Source organism: Lissotriton vulgaris, chromosome 2_1 (genome assembly GCF_964263255.1).
Source record: "Lissotriton vulgaris chromosome 2_1, aLisVul1.2, whole genome shotgun sequence".
NCBI classification, from domain to species: Eukaryota; Metazoa; Chordata; class Amphibia; order Caudata; family Salamandridae; genus Lissotriton; species Lissotriton vulgaris.
Window position 1 is genome coordinate 1,028,139,430 of NC_141687.1, and position 17,168 is coordinate 1,028,156,597.

The 17,168-nt window shown below is 45.8% G+C and overlaps 1 protein-coding gene across 14 annotated transcripts in view; it reads left to right on the forward strand.

Moving 5' to 3' along the window:
• BAZ2B (bromodomain adjacent to zinc finger domain 2B) overlaps nucleotides 1-17,168 on the forward strand; it is a 1,380,234-nt gene that overhangs the window by 1,103,241 nt on the left and 259,825 nt on the right. For all 14 annotated transcript variants that reach the window (XM_086956655.1, XM_086956643.1, XM_086956644.1 and 11 more), the window contains one exon: nucleotides 5,251-5,909. In XM_086956655.1, coding sequence (XP_086812781.1) covers nucleotides 5,251-5,909 — 659 coding nt within the window. The remainder of the gene's footprint in view (nucleotides 1-5,250; nucleotides 5,910-17,168) is intronic.

Genomic DNA, 17,168 nt, shown 5'->3' on the forward strand with positions numbered 1-17,168 from the left:
AGATGGAAATTCAGCTTCCACTCCGAAGACTGCCATTCCGGTGACAACACCTGCAAGGCCGGATCCCGAGGTCCCGAAGCCCTCGGACACGCCTGTCAAACCAAAGGTAACACCTTCGGCACCAAGAACTTTGCCACAGGACACTGTAACACCTCCCAAGTCAAAACGACAAAAACAACCTCTATCGGAACCGAAAAAATTGACGCCGAAGAGGGTTGTAGAGGAGGAGGAGAAAGAATTGATTAGACCAAACCCCAAACAGAAGAAAATCTACATAAATCCAAAGACTGGACATGTGGGTGCTATACCTCTTAAGAAGAGACCTGCAGAAACGCCACCTACACCTGTGGTTCCTGCCAAAAGAAGGACTGTGCAACTTCCCCTATGCACCCTCCCTCTCCTGTATCTCCTTCCTCTCCTATCCCTCCTTACATTTCACCTCAAATCTCTCCTGTTGCCTCTACTGCATCCTCGCATTCACCACAAACTGATGAGTAGTATGACCTAGGTGGTGGGGAGGATCCGAATACAGACCCAAATACATATCCTTTACATGAGGATGTCTATACCTTTCCACCTCATAATTTGCCTGATATCCCGGATCCGCAGTTATACCCATCAAAGCCCTCTCCTCCAGAGGACAGCATTGGCTTTAATCACCTCTTACACAGGGCCGCTATCTACCACAATGTTACAATGCACTCTGATGACATTCAGGAGGATTTTCTGTTGGATACTTTTGAGCCATCACACAAATCCACTCACATTCTTCCCATGATCAAAGGAGTCATTAAGCACGCTCCAGAAATATTCAAAGATCCTGTGCGTGCTAGGGTACTTTATCCAAGGATAGAAAAGAAATATAGGGCTGCACCCTCTGACCCAACCTCAATTAAAGGACATCCTCCATTAGACTCTTTAGTAGTGTCCAATGCAAGAAAAAGGGCGAATTCACAGACTTCTGGGGAAACGCCCCCACCTGACAAGGAATCCAAAGTTATTGATGCGTCCTGTAAAAGGATTGCTGCACAAGCTACAAATATATGGTGCATTGCCAATACACAAGCCCTTCTCTCACGTTATGACAGGGCTCATTACGACCAATTAGAAACACTAATGCAGCACCTCCCAGATCAGTATAAGGATTAGGCAACTGAGCTTATTCAAGAAGGCAAATTAATATCCAATGCCTCAATAAAATGTGCACTAGATGTCGCAGATACAGCTGCTAGAGCTGTAAATACTAGCGTGATACTCAGGAGACATGCATGGCTGTGCATTTCCGGGTTCAAACAAGAGGTGTAAACCACAATTTTGAGCCAGCCCTTTAACCAGAACCAGTTATTCGGTCCAGAAGTAGACACTACACTGGAGAAAATGAAAAAAGACACGGACACGGCAAAGTCAATGGGAGCCCTGCAGTCCACACAAACTAGAGGTTCCTTTCGTCGCTCCTTTTATAGAGGAGGCTCCAAGCAGAATGGAGCAGACACAGCAACATCTTTCAAAACACAAACACAAACCTCCTCTAATAAGGGATATTTTAGAGGAGGATACAGGGGCAATAATAACAAGGGAAGAGGACGTGGTAACAACAGCAATCGCTCCTCCTCCACAACTAAACAGTGACTTCCCTCTGCTCCCCCAACAGCATTCCACTCCTGTCGGGGGCAGATTAACACAGTTCCTGCCAGTCTGGAACTCAATAACAACGTACAGGTGGGTAAGACAGATTATCCAACATGGCTACTGCCTAGACCTTACAGCAACCCCCCCAAACATACCACCCAGGCAGCGTCCTATGTCTACAGATCAACTGACTCTGCTTCAACAAGAAGTCCTAGCACTTCTACAAAAAGATGCTATTCAACTAGTCCCATTAGAGGAACAGGGGACGGGGGTTTACTCGCTGTATTTTCTAATTCCCAAAAAGGACGGCACACTGAGACCAATTCTCAACCTCAGGCCCCTCAACCATTATATACAATCAGATCATTTTCATATGATCACTCTGCAACAAGTGCTCCCACTGCTGCAACAAGGTGATTTCCTTTCAACACTAGACTTAAAGGACGCCTACTTTCACATCCCAATACATTCTGCTCACAGGAAGTACCTACAGTTTGTAATACAGGGACAGCACTATCAGTTCAAAGTCCTTCCATTTGGTGTCACAACAGCTCCAAGGGTGTTCACGAAGTACTTAGCAGTAGTAGCAGCACATCTCAGAAGACAACAAATACACGTCTTCCCTTACCTGGACGATTGGCTCAGAAAAGCCAAATCTTTCCACCAATGTGTACAACACACTCAGCTGACAATTCAACTGTTGCACGATTTACGGTTTACGATCAGCTACACAAAGTCGCACCTAGAGCCTTCGCACGTGCATCAGTATCTAGGAGCTGCCATAAACACATCTACAGATCTAGCGTATCCCAGTCCAGCCAGGATACAGAGCATTCAAGCCCTAGTCTCAAATTTTCAACACCAGCAATCTCTCCAAGCAAGAGTGTTCATGAGATTAATAGGCATGATGGCATCTTGCATCTTCATAGTGCCACATGCAAGACTGCAAATGCGTCCATTACAAGAGTGTCTAGCACGACAGTGGAATCAGGCTCAAGGTCAGCTCACAGACCTGGTGTTGGTAGACAGCCGTACGCATCGCTCTCTGCAATGGTGGAACACCAAAAACTTGACAAGAGGACGGCCGTTCCTCGAGCCTGTTCCACGAATAGTGCTCACAACAGACGCATCCCTTACAGGATGGGGAGCCCCTCTCTTACACCACACAACTCAAGGTCGATGGAACAACCAGCAAAAGCTGTTGCATATCAACCATCTAGAGTTGCTAGCAATATTCTTAGCACTCAAAACCTTTCAACTTCAAGTACAGAACAAGGCTGTCTTAATCCAGACGGACAATATGACAGCAATGTCCTATATACAAAAACAGGGGGGCACACACTCTCTGCAACTGTCCCAGCTCGCACAGAACATTTGGAGATGGGCCGTTCCTCAAGACATATATCTGTTAGCGGAACACCTTCCAGAAGTTCACAATCAGATAGCGGATCTGTTGAGTCGTCAGTCACAACAGATTCACGAATGGGAACTGCATCCACAAGTTCTTCAACCATTCTTCCAACAGTGGGGGCACCCACACATAGACCTGTTTGCCACCCACGAAAATGCAAAATGCCCAGCCTTCGCCGCCAGGTTCCCACACCCAAGGTCAGAGGGCAATGCAATATGGATGATCTGGTCAGTCAGATTTGCATACTCTTTTCCGCCTCTCCCCCTCATTCCACTAGTGGTGCGCAAGCTCAAACAACAGTCTCTCATGCTCATTCTAGTAGCTCCCACATGGGCACGCCAGCCGTGGTTCACCACGCTATTAGATCTCTCCCTGGTTCCACATCAAAAGTTACAGCTCACACCCTCGATGTTAACACAGAACCATGGAGAAATCAGACACCCAGACCCGAACCAACTGAATTTGGCGATCTGGCTCCTGAAGTCTTAGAGTTTGGTTATCTTAACCTTCCACCAGACTGCATGAATATCATTAAAGAGGCGAGAAGACCCACTACTAGAGCGTGTTATGCCGTTAAATGGAAACAATTTGCAATATATTGCAAACATAATCACATTGATCCACTGGATGCTTCCATCCAAAATATCATTTGTTACCTGTTACATCTACAAAGGTCTAATTTGGCATACTCTTCCATACGCCTACATCTTGCAGCAATTGGAGCCTATTTACAAAACAGACAACACTTGTCTCTTTTTAGGGTACCTGCAATCAAAGCATTTATGGAAGGATTAAAAAGAATAATCCCTCCCAGGCTGCCACCTTCTCCTGTATGGAACCTAAATTTAGTCCTTACGAGACTCATGGGACCCCTTATCGAGCCTCTGCATAAATGTGAACTGCAATTTCTCACATGGAAAACTGCTTTCCTGGTTGCCATGACCTCTCTCAGAAGAGTAAGTGAAATACAATCGTTCACTATACAAGAACCATTTTTTCAAATCAATAATAATAAAGTGGTTCTCAGATGTAATCCAAAATTTCTTCCAAAGGTTATCACGCCTTTTCATTTAAACCAATCTGTAGAGTTACCTGTGTTTTTCTAAAACCCAGACTCGGTAGCAGAAAGGGCCTTACACACGTTAGATGTTAAAAGAGATCTGCTATACTACAAAGATAGAACTACATCCTTTAGAAAGACAAAACAATTGTTTGTATCTTTCTCTCCTCCACACAAAGGCAACCCTAGCTCTATGGGTGGGATTGCCAGATGGATTGTTAAGTGCATACATATATGCTATCAAAAAGCTAAACTCACACTAACAGTTCCTCTTGGAGCACACTCCACTCGCAAGCTAGTAGCCTCTATGGCTTTCTTAGGAAATATACCATTAGAGGACATATGCAAGGCAGCAACATGGTCTACACCACACACCTTCACTAAACACTATTGTGTTGATGTGCAAGCCAAGCAGCAAGCTGCAGTAGGCCAGGCTGTCCTTAGAACATTATTTCAGACTACTGCAATGGATACAGGCGACCAACACTAGGGGAGACACTGCTGTACAATCAATGCTAAGTGTACGATCTGCAGCTCATATTCCTCGAACGGAAAATGCTACTTACCAGTATGCATCTGTTCTTGGCATGTAGAGCTGCAGAGTCGTACACGCCCTCCCGCCTCCCCGGACCTGTATCCATTCCAGTTCTCATCTTACTTAGATGCACACACATGGACATCCTTTTTTTCTTGCTGTATCTTTACTAACTCCATCATTTCCCATCATGGCGAAAAACAATTGAAGGATGGAGCTGGAGCCGATGCCCATGTGCGGTATTTTCCAAGGGAGAAGTCACCTATATTGTGACTACAAAGACTTCTCCAAGAAGACAACAACCTGCAATCATCCGAGCCCAACACCAGGTGGCGATCTAATGCTAAGTGTATGTCTCTGCAGCTCTACATGCCAAGAACAGATGCATACTGGTAAGTAGCATTTTCCTTTTACCTATTTCGGTTGGGTAATTAGTCGCCTATAAAGGCAAATACAGCACGTAGCTATTGCATTCTAAAGCCCTGAATGTTTTTTTCTTCGTTGTATACATATGGCCTTTTGGGTTCACAGTGGGCTTTCAGTTGACAAGGTCAGTGTTAAATTAGTCTGTCATTGCTTATTCACTTGTTAAAGTTTATTTTTTTTTACTTTCAGGCATGGAAGAAATCGCAAAGGAAAAAGAGAAGCAAAAAAAGGCAGAAAGTATTCAGATCAAAGAAGAATCCTTAGACATATCTGAAGAAAAAGTTAATGGTTTACATGAAAGCCACTGGGAACAAAAACACCTCAGAGAAAGAGGCAATACTAATCTTTTTTTACAGAAACCTGGTTCATTCTCAAAATTAAGTAAACTGTTAGAAGTAGCGAAAATGTCCGCCGACTCTGACAGTCTTCTCCAAAAAACAAATGGTAGCTCTGCAAATGGGTGCACATTATTACCTTATCAGAACAGCACTGGCTGTAACATTCAGCAAAGTATATCACAACATAGCTTTGAAAAGCCAGACTGTAATCATCTGTTTACTTCAGGTGCAAGTGTTACAGGAAAGATTTATAGTTCTCCATTAGTTACAAGTGACCAGTTGTTGAAGACCCTCACGGAAACGAGCAGGCAGTGGTTTAGCCTTCTACCACGAACACCATGTGATGGTATTTCAATCACTCGCATGGATCTAACAGCTGTGTCTGCTCCGGTGACTTCACACTCTCGGCCACAGTCTCACTCACCTTCACCAACCCCATCACCAGCAGTCTGTTCAACTCCTTTACATAATGCTTTGGGACTCAATCAGTATACTTTACCACAACTTCAGGTTAGTATTTGATTTTGTTTTTTAAATTGTTTCTCTTGTGAACCGTAATGATTACAGGTCTAGTGTCAATGCCTAAATGTGAATTGATTTAGGAATAATTGTATTTGTGTTAAAGAGGAATAGTTTTGTTCTTGCATATCTCTTCTTTGCACTTATGAGATTGTGGGATATTTTATTGACTGTGTTACAGCAGGATTAGTGTTTGTTAGGCGGTCTAACTCATGTAATATAAACCTTTTTCAGGCGTCTAGGGCTGAGAGCCCTTGTAATGACACATTAACAAAAACTGTGGTTGATTTTGCCATTGAAGTTGTCAGTTGTATTGCAGCTGGGACAGGAAATCACATATTTCGTATTTTGAATGTAGCCGAACCGGACTGGTTCCCCTATGCTATGGTTGTGCGTAGGGACGCCGAAGTCCTTAACCTTCAACTTTCAACTTTTGAGGCAAAAACGTATTTCCCAACCGAGTTCCTGCAAACGAGCGAGACTTCTGAACCCCTCTTTCCTTCCAATGAGGCTTTGGCAGATACCCTTTTAGGTATTTGGACAAAGCCTTGCTCTGGTCTGCCAGTCAATAGACAGATCACCCGATGCCATCGTCCTCCTCCAGGGATCCACCTTCCTGTTCCAGCACCCTTCACCAGAAAGTCTTGTGGTGAATGCCTCCACCAGCCGTTCCAATCCAATCACCTTTTTTTCTACCGCTCCCCATTTGTGAAACTTCTCTTTTCATCCACCAATTTGGCCCTGCGTTCTGATAATGCCTCCTGTTTGTTGGGACTTTGCACTCCCGCCCTTTGGAATTCGGTGGTGCATGTCCTCCCCGGTGTGCTAAAAACACTTTGCCCCTTACTGTCTCAGGCGATTCAAGATATTTGTAATGAAGCCAAGTTAACAAATCATTGTGGCTTGACCACCGACTCCATCAGGCTGGGCCATAGGCTTGAGCGTTGCCATTCGCCACCATGTGTAGCTCCGATCAACTGGGGTTCTCTGGCAATGTCCAGTCCTGCCTGATGGACATGCCCTTTGTTAGAATTCACCTGTTCGGGGATACGTCCGATTGTCCGGACCAGGGTGGACAAACTCAGCCATAGACGCCTAGTAGATCAGGAGTGACAGTTACATCTGAAGGTGGCGCAGGATTTCTACACCAAAAGAGGAGAACTGTAACTCGATATGTTCGAGATGCATTCCACCTCGAGTGGACCTCGGGACATCTGTTTGTCTTTCTATGAATGTCAAGTCAAGTCAAGTGATTTATATAGCGCGCTACATACCCAGAGGGTCTCAAGGCGCTTGAGGAAGGGTGGGGAACCACTCCTGCCTCAAGTTCCCAAGAAGATCAGCGCAGAGCAGGCCCAAGTTGTCCTAGTGGCTCCATATTGGACATGGAGGGTATGGTATCCAGAGCTCCTGGGCATCTGCCCTCCAATCAGGCTGCCCTTCCGAGAGGATCATCTGTCACAACAGCAGAGTCCGGTTCTCCACCCGGACCTTCGCACACTCCATCTTCATGCATGGAAATGGAGCGGTGACTTATGAACACCTTTGACCTCCTGTGGGTGGTTGATGTCCTCTTGGCAGCCAGGCGTCCCTCAACGAAGACTGTGTACCCCTGTAGTTGAGACAACTTTGAGGTTTGGTGCACCACACTCCAGATTGATCCCCCTCCAGGCCAAAACGTCTGATGTCCCGCTGTTTGTTTTATCTCTTGGCCGGAATGGTCTTGCTTTGGGCACGGTTGAAGGTTATCTTTCAAACCCTTTTTATCTTCTTATGGTTGCCTCATCAGCCCTCATTGCTTAAGTCGACTCTCTGCCGTGGTGCATTTTTTTAAAAGACTACAGCATATGTTCCTGCTTTTCCTTTTGTGATGCCTAATGGGACCCCAATATTGTCCTTACTTATTTGATGTGCACTCCATTCAAGCTGCTCTACAACTGTTTATAAAAGCTTCTTACCATCAAGACTGTGTTTTTCATTGCCATCACCTCGGTGTGCATGTGAGTGAGCATCAGACTGTGTGTTAATCCACGATACACCACCTTCTTCCCAGATAAGCTGGTTCTGCAAACTAGAGCTTCCTTTCTGCCGAATGTTGTAACGCCGTTCCACATCCATCAAACCATCATCCTGCTGGCATTCTATGCTCCACCTCACCCCTTCAACGAGGAGGCACAAATACATTGCTTGGACCCCTGGAGAGCCCTGAGCTTCTACATATATCATACCAAAGAACACAGGATAGCCAATCAGCTCTTTATGGGGTTTACTTGTGTGAAGAAACATCTCCCGCTGGATCCTGTTCTGCATTAAGATCTTATTCACAGTGGCTTAAAAGTTGCTCATTTGTAATGAGACAGTCCTGACCCACTTTGGTTCATTTTACATTTTATACATTTTAGCAGACTTCATTTTAGTCCTGTCACCTTTTACATATTTTATTTCTGCGATAGGATTCTAAGTAATGCTTAACATACTGCTTAGTTTTAGACAGCCTTTCCTGTGACACTATCTGTACACTTCGTTCTAGGCCAGGTACATAGAAAGAGACATACTTTGCCCACTCAAAGACAGCTTCTAACATCTAGACAGATCATTGCATCAGAGCTGTACCTCTGACCCCGTGGTTTTGTTATTTAAACACTGCGCTGTCCCTTTGTGAATCAGAGGGTACACTCCAGCCATAATGATCGTGGGATGACCTTTGTGTTGGACATGCAGCTGTGTCAATGCTGATCCTGCAAATAGGGATTGCAAATTCAACCGCAGACTGAGTCATCCAGGTGTGGGGTCTCAGGCTATCTTAATAGGATCAGGCAAAGAGTACACCAATTATATATATACGTATGTATATATATGTGTGTGTGTGTATATATATATATATATATATATATATATATATGTGTGTGTGTGTGTGTATAGATATGTGTGTATATGTATATATGTGTGTGTGTATATGTATATATATGTGTGTGTGTGTGTGTGTATATATATATATATATATATATATATATATATATATATATATACATATACCCAATCCTGCTCCCCAAGAAGAAGGCACGCACACGAAGCTGTCAGGATATAGCTCATTTATTTGCATGGGCCTCCCTCGGCTCAGAGAGACGCGTTTCACCTTCGCAGAAGGCTTTCTCCATCTATATATATATATATATATATATATATATATCTCTTGCTCTGCTTCAGAATTGATCTCTTCTAAAGAACTGCACTCGTGGGACCAAAGGTTTTGCGGTGCTCACACCCGAGGTTTATTCACAATTATTGACAAACGCGTTTCAGCATACGCCTTCCTCAGTGTGGACACTCAGTGATGTCACTGACCATGTCATGAATGATGTAATATGTGACATCATCAGCAGTGGATTGCGGGTGCGCGATATATAGTTAGCGCTTATAGTTAGCTAACTATATATGGAATTTCAATGGTTTTATGCGAGTAAAATAAGGTTTTGTAAATGCTAATTCCTAACTATATATGGCCTATAACCTATGGTTTTTTCATTGAATTTTCAAGGTTTTGTAAATGCAAATTCCTAACTATATATCCACTATAACCTATGGTTTTTTCTGTGAATTTCATTGGTTTTTTAATAGCAAATATGAAAAGCTTTAAAATGTCAAGTACGTGATAGATAAAAACATTTTCGTATTTATGCACGCTGATGTGCTTTGAACGCTGCCCCCCCCCCCCTCCCCTCTTTTGCCTTAGTAGTACTCTCTCTTTGCAGATACAGAAGGGTAGTTAACGCAGGCCTTTACCCCCGTTGTAATCCGTCGTACCTCCTTGTCTCTCCATTTGATTGATTGTTGTCCAAGCATTTACTGTTTTAGAATTGGTTCTCTTTGGATCATTCTCTATTTACAAACAAGCACAAAGTCGCAATACTCTGTTTAGTCTTTGCAGATAGTGAAAAATCGTGTAAAAAAATAAAAGTAATCGAGCAAAATCAGTAGGCCACTAATTGGATCTCTTTTTGACCTCGCTAAAATAGAAATATTAGGAACAACCCTTCTTGAGAAATACGAAAATAGTGAGATGAACTGAGCTCCACACCATGAGGGCTGCAAGACAGCTCGGCTCCATCACCCATCCCGCACAAAATAATGACAAACCCTATGCAAATATTAAAAATATAGACAACACACCAGCAAAGAAACAGGGTAAAACATTTTATTAAAAAACTATTTACATAACGTTGGTTTATAAGATGATGTCAGTAGTGGACCGATGTGTGAATAGATCGAAAACAGCACAAGGCTCCAAGATCCGGATAGCAAGCTCCTGGATGTTGGGTGCCATAGTTTAGAGTTCTAAATTTCAGCCTTTTTCAATGCCTGTGCTTTGTTGAATCAAAATGGCGGCTTGACACAAAGCTGACTCAAGCGTTGTTACTGATGCAATGCAGACCAAAACTGGTTTTCAGTTTGTACATTTTTCTAGATTTTTCAATCCAAGTTTGGTTGACTTTGTAGAACGATGGCTTCAGATTTTCAACATACGGTGTGGTGGCGCTGACTGGGAGGGGGCTCTTCGCTCCTGCCCCCTCCCCAAGTAAGATTTTCATACGTGAAAGTACGTTAATGGTTTTGGTCCCTGAGATGCTTCGATGTCACTACCATTCTCAAATAGCATAAGTTCTGGATGTTGGGTGCCATAGTTAAGAGTTCTGAGCAGCGCTTGTAACACTGTCTGAAGCTTATTTCCACCTACTGCAGCTTCACTATTCTCAAAGTAAGTGAGTGTCGTTTGTGGACCTGACTGCATTAGAAAACAATGTCATATGTTACCTTCCTAAACAGCTTGACGGAGGCCCCTGAGGGGCGCTGTGATGGCCATGGACTCGGAGAAGACGCTTGGCTCCGACACCCTCCCCAAGTCTTATAGCACTGGTGTAGCCTGAGATCGCCCCCGACATAGGCGGCCGGCTCCCGGGGTCCGGCGGTACTTTTTGCCTTTTGATGACTCTTCAATTCTGGACCTTGTCCCACAATCCGTTTGACCTGAAGACAAGCTGTAGTGAGGCGCCCCTTTATCGTTTTAGTTGCCATTCCGCCCGCTTTTGCTACACTGTGCCTCTTCCGCCATTCAGCTGTTTTCCGCCCGCTCTTGCGACTACAGCGTCTCGCTCACCATGTAGTTGAGATGCGCCCGCTCTTGCGGTGCAGCGATAGGCGGCTGCCACAGGACTCTCAAAATGGCGGCCGGCTCTTCGGTTTTGGGCCTGGTCCACTAAAATGGCCCTGGGACACCTTGGAACTCGGACGCTTGTCTGCTAGGGCTTGGGTCCCATTCTCGAAAAGCGTCCCCTCAGCCGTGAAGATTCTACAAAAGTCTTGGGGGCCTCCGACTCCCGCAGGCTTCTGGTGGGGAGCGGCTGCCATGATTGCTCGTGGAATGGCCACGACGGAGCTACGAGATGGTAGTGGTCTCATGCTGACGCCAGCTTTAGTCTGAAACATCCAGAAACACTGTAGACTACCAATTCGATCAGTTCCGGTAGCGCCCCAACATGACCCGGAAGGGAAGAACTTGCCCTCCCCTCTTTGACTGATGGTTCTTGTTGCCTGTCCCCTCTGTTGTCATTTAACAGAACTTTTTGGACTGCTGAAAGGGGTTGTGTTCTGAACGCTGGTTGGTGGAGACATTTAGACTATATTCTTGACCTACGTTGTCGCGTAATGCGTTTTATGACACGCTGCGTTAGCGCACCCGGAAGTGATCCGAGGCGCGGCGCGCAGCGCGTAACGTAAGCATAACAGGTCATGTGACTTGTTAATAAAACTTTTCATTGGTTCATTTTACTTTTGTTAATTTAATGATGAAAAGCTTGGTCATATGACCTAAAAATTACGCTTTTTATTTTTTTCGAACAATATTTTTTTTTCAAACATATGTTATAATATTCCAGGCTAATGTACTTTCCCGGAAAATTTACAACTGTCTTGCAAGTAAAATATATTCCTTTTTCGAGAAAAAGGGCGTTTCTTCCTTCCATGACGGAGCCGTTGAGTAAAAGAGATTCGGCCTGCTGTCTTAGTCGCCGATACGCCTGATTATCAGATTCTTATCGATCACTTTATGTTGCAGACATGAAAAACACAACTGCCCTTGACCATTTATCTTTACTGCGTTCCTACATATTATACCTTTTATCCGTCATGTAATTGGACTGCTTTATTTCACTTGCCTTTTACTGATTCGAAAACAGTCACTAAAAGTAAAAACTTTACAAATGAAAATACTACTACCGTGTTTTGTTTTAAAAACCTTTATTGTGAAAATGTCAGTATACAAATACGGGCCTATAACCACGTGGGCCGGCCACGGAGCAAACTCAAATCGTATATGATGAGGAGACATTTACACTGTAGAAGAACGTAACGAGCGGGCCATTAGGTGACAAGAACAAAGGTGTCTAACAGTTGCGGAATCGGTGGACGTACATTTTGTAATTAAAATACGACAGGGCCACTTACAATAACATTTTCTAGATATACATTTGCGGGCAAAGAGTTACGAGTCCCATTTATACCGGCGCCATTTTGGGCGAGGCCGGGCAGGTCCAAGATATAGTCAAAATGTCTCCACCAACCATCGGCCAGACCAGAACCCCTTTCGGCCCTTTATGTTACAAGATGGTGTCTTCCATTCAGAAAATATTGGTGGCAGCATTTTGAAAGGAAACAGAAACAGCCGTTCTCCTAGTGAGTTTCACATTGTTACATTTAGGAAGAATGTTGAAGAGTAGTATGTGGAAAATCTGAAGCCATTTTTCTACAAACTCTCAATCAGACTTGGATGGAAAAAAAAACCTGAAGAATGTACAAACTGAAAACCAATTTTTGTCTGTATAGCACCAACAGTAACGCTTGAGTCAGCTTTGTGTCAAGCCGCCATTTTCATTCAATCAATAGCGTCCCCCTGCACACATTCAGGGACCTGGTCGTGTCTTCAGATGAAACGCATTGTAGGAAAAGAAGCAGAAAGGAAAAGGAAAAAAGTTCCGCCGGACCTAGTGAAGCTGCAGCAGGTGCAAATAAGCTTCAGACAGTCTTACAAGCACTGCTCAGAACTCTCAACTGAGGCACTCAACATCCAGGACTTGCCATTCGGATCTTGGCGCCTTGTATTTTTGTTTTGTTTTTGATGGAGGGGAAAGAACAAAAAACAGACATTGAAAAAGGCTCAACAGTGCAGGGCGCCTTGTGCTGGTTCCGACCTATTCACACATCGGTCCACTACTGACATCACCTCATAAACCAACGGGGCACCCCACGCCGACTTTCGGCGCAGCATTGTAGGATGGCCACACCAGTGCGGCAATTTGCTGGACACCACCTCGGTGCCATCCAGATCTCGGCGCGTTCATTCATTCAATAGCGTCCCCCTGCACACATTCAGGGACCTGGTCGTGTCTTCAGAAGAAACGCATTGTAGGAAAAGAAGCAGAAAGGAAAAGGCAACAAGTTCCGCCGGACCTAGTGAAGCTGCAGCAGGTGCAAATAAGCTTCAGACAGTTCTACAAGCACTGCTCAGAAATCTCAACTGAGGCACTCAACATCCAGGACTTGCCATTCGGATCTTGGCGCCTTGTGCTGGTTCCGACCTATTCACACATCAGTCCACTACTGACATCACCTCATAAGCCAACGGGGCACCCCACGCCGACTTCCGGCGCAGCATTGTAGGATGGCCACACCAGTGCAGCCACTTGCTGGACACCACCTCGGTGCCATCCGGATCTCAGCGCGTTCGAGTCACTGTGCCGGAAGAGTGACCGGAACTCAGCTGAACACGCCGTCTTTCGGCGCAGCATTGTAGGATGGCCACACCAGTACGGCAATTTGCTGGACACCACCTCGGCGCCATCCGGATCTCGGCGCGTTCGAGTCACTGTACCGCAACAGTGACCGCAATTCAGCTGGACACGCCGTCTTTCGGCGCAGCATTGTAGGATGGCCACACCAGTGCGGCAATTTGCTGGACACCACCTCGGTGCCATCCGGATCTCGGCGCGTTGTGCTGCCTTCGGCCTATTCGCACATCGGTCCGCTACTGACGCCGCCTCACGTGCCAACGGATTTTCTACGCTTTTTGTAGCCCTATGTCGCATAACAGGTCATGTGACTTGTTTATAAAACTTTTCATTGGTTCATTTTACTTTTGGTTTCCTAAAGATGGAAGGCTTGGTCATATGACCTAAAAATAACACTTTTCATTGGTTTAGAACATTTTTTTTTCCCAAACGATGAAAGCCCCACCTTGTTTCTGGATCATTCAGACTGAAGCTGGCGTCAGCATGAGAGCACCACCATCTCGTGGCTCCGTCGTGGTCATTCCGCGAGCAATCATGGCAGCCGCTCCCCACCGGAAGCCTGCGGGAGTCGGGGGCCCCCAAGACTTTTATACAATCTTCACGGCTGAGGGGACGCTTTTCGAGAATGGAGCCCAAGCCCTAGCAGGCAAGCGTCCGACTTCCAAGGTGTCCCAGGGCCATTTCAGTGGACCAGGCCCAAAACCGAAGAGCCGTCCGCCATTTTGACAGCCATGTGGCAGCCGCCTATCGCTGCACTGCAAGAGTGGGAGCAACTCCACAACATGGTGAGCGAGACGCTGTGGCCGCAAGAGCGAGCGCAAATCAGCTAGATGGCCGCCACCTGGGGAGGCCCGTTCACGCCGCCTCCCCCCCCCCCCCCCCCCCCCCCCCCCGGGCCGCCGCACGCCAATTTTCGGAGCAGCATTGTAGGATACCAAAACCAGTGCGGCAGTTTACTGGACATCACCTGGGTGCCTGTCGTACATGATGTGTCAGCCATGTGACACTGGACACAGACCGCTACTGACGAGGCCTCCCCCCGCACCACCCGGGACGCCCCACGCTGTTTTTCTGTGCTGCATTGTAGGATCCCTAAACCAGTGCGGCACCCAGGCGACATCACCTGGGTGCCGTCCAGAACTCTGCACGTTGTGCTGCCTTGGGACTATTCGCACAACAGACCGCTACTGACGAGGCCTCCCCCCGCCCCACCCGGGACGCCCCACGCCAATTTTCGGAGCAGCATTGTAGGATCCCTAAACCAGTGCGGCACCCAGGCGACATCACCTGGGTGCCGTCCAGAACTCTGCACGTTGTGCTGCCTTGGGACTATTCGCACAAAAGACAGCTTCTAACCATTGTTGCTTTTTGTGTTAATAAATGTTTAAATGTTTTTGTTCTGTTCATTATCGTTAAAAGTTAATAAAGTTTTATAACCTTACTTTGTTGGAGTGTTATCTATTTTTTTTAAAACGGGTGAATGGGGCTTTGAATCGGGTTATTGTCATGTGTGGGCTTTGGAAGTGTGCTGCTGCAGGATCGGACATTTCAAACTCAAATGCACGTTCTTTTTCTTACCTTTCCGAAGCATGGAGCGCAATAGCAGACAGAGAAAGGGTGATGCACGTGTTGAACACTACCTGACCTGGCAAGTTGCTGGCAGTGCCCCCCCGCCCGCTCCTGAAAGAGGGCACACACACACCGCCGCCCCGAGTACTTCACAAATCTTTAAAAGACCATGCGCTTGTTCATGAGGCTTAAATGGTTTATCACCTCTTCTAGAACCCCTGCATCGACCCTCTGACGTTTCCTGGAAAAATTACCATGTAACACAATACCAAGCCCTGTCAGCTGAAACCCCCAAGGAATCGTGGGGCATATTATCAAGGGGGTTTATCTCCGCTTTTTTGGCTTTAAAAGCCATGAAAGCGGAGATAAAATTATTTCCCTATTATCAAGCTGTCGCTAACACCAGTTAGTGACAGCTAAAAGGAGATAGCGACCATCTTGGGCCCCGCTTTGCATGTCAGTGATACTTATCACTAATGACATGCAAAGTGGCGTGCCAAGATGTTAGCGACTAGAAACAGTCCCTAACATCGCTACCTTCTATTACCAACTTTTGGAGATATTCGCGCTAAGCGCGAATATCTCCAAAATCTAACACCTGCCCTGAGCAGTTCTTAGCCATGTTATCCAATGGGAGGTGGATAACATGGCTAAGAGCATTAGGTCGATAATACATGAATATCGCTGACTTTTCTGCGATAATAGCAAGGTTTATCTGCGATAAAAATCGCCGATGTGCGGCGATAATTTTTGTCTCTAAACAAGTTAGAGACAAAAATTATCGCTAGTTGTTCGTAATATGCCCCCGGGTTTTTGCTTGCAGAAATCGGGAGGCGGGAGACTAGCACTGAAATCAGTACTCACACGCCTGAATCAGGAGGATTGGCATGTCTGAATTCTCTACAGCTGGGGCCATAAACTACATCCGCAGGGGTAGGTGATAGCCTGGGACCAGCCTGGCATCTAAAATGGCTGCCGTGCACGACAAAATTGTGGCATTCGAAAAAAGGCAAGATGGCGCAGCCGCTGGAAGAGATATATCAACATATATCAGCCTCCTCAGCCACCCTCAGGAAACATAGGGGATTAGGATATGTCTCCCGCACCCCCTTATACCTACTACTTTAATTAACGAAGCACAAAATGGCGAATTCCCGTTTCGCTACCAGTTTGCGGCCCAGTTCGCGGCCCGTGAAGCGCTTCTACCGTGAAAAATCATTTTTTTTTTATTTTCCCCATGGGACCCTTTAATAACCCCAACAACATTCCTAGGGGGTCAAGAGGGGGATACCTTGCCCCCTTTCATTAAATTCCCCCTTAGTTTTTCACCTTTTCTTCTCTCTCGATCCTACCGAGAGACAAGATGGCGGCCGCTCCGGACTGTCACGCAGCAAAAAAAAAAAAAAAGCTCACGCACAGCCGCTGGAAGAGATGTATCAACATATATCAGCCTCCTCACCCACCCTCAGGAAACATAGGGGATTAGGATACGTCTCCCGCACCCACTTATAACTAGTAATTTAATTTACGAAGCACAAAATGGCGAATTCCCGTTTCGCTACCAGTTCGCGGCCGCGCTTCTACCGTGAAAAATCATTTTTTTTTTTATTTTCCCCACGGGACCCTTTAATAACCCCAACAACATTCCTAGGGGGTCAAGAGGGGGATACCTTGCCCCCTTTCATTAAATTCCCCCTTCGTTTTCCACCTCTTCTTCTCTCTCGATCCTACCGAGAGACAAGATGGCGTCCGCTCCGGACTGTTTAGAATGTTGACAGACACCGGAGAGCCAATCAGCTTTCTGCGCGCAAAGTTCCGATAAGCGAAAAGTAAGCGGACC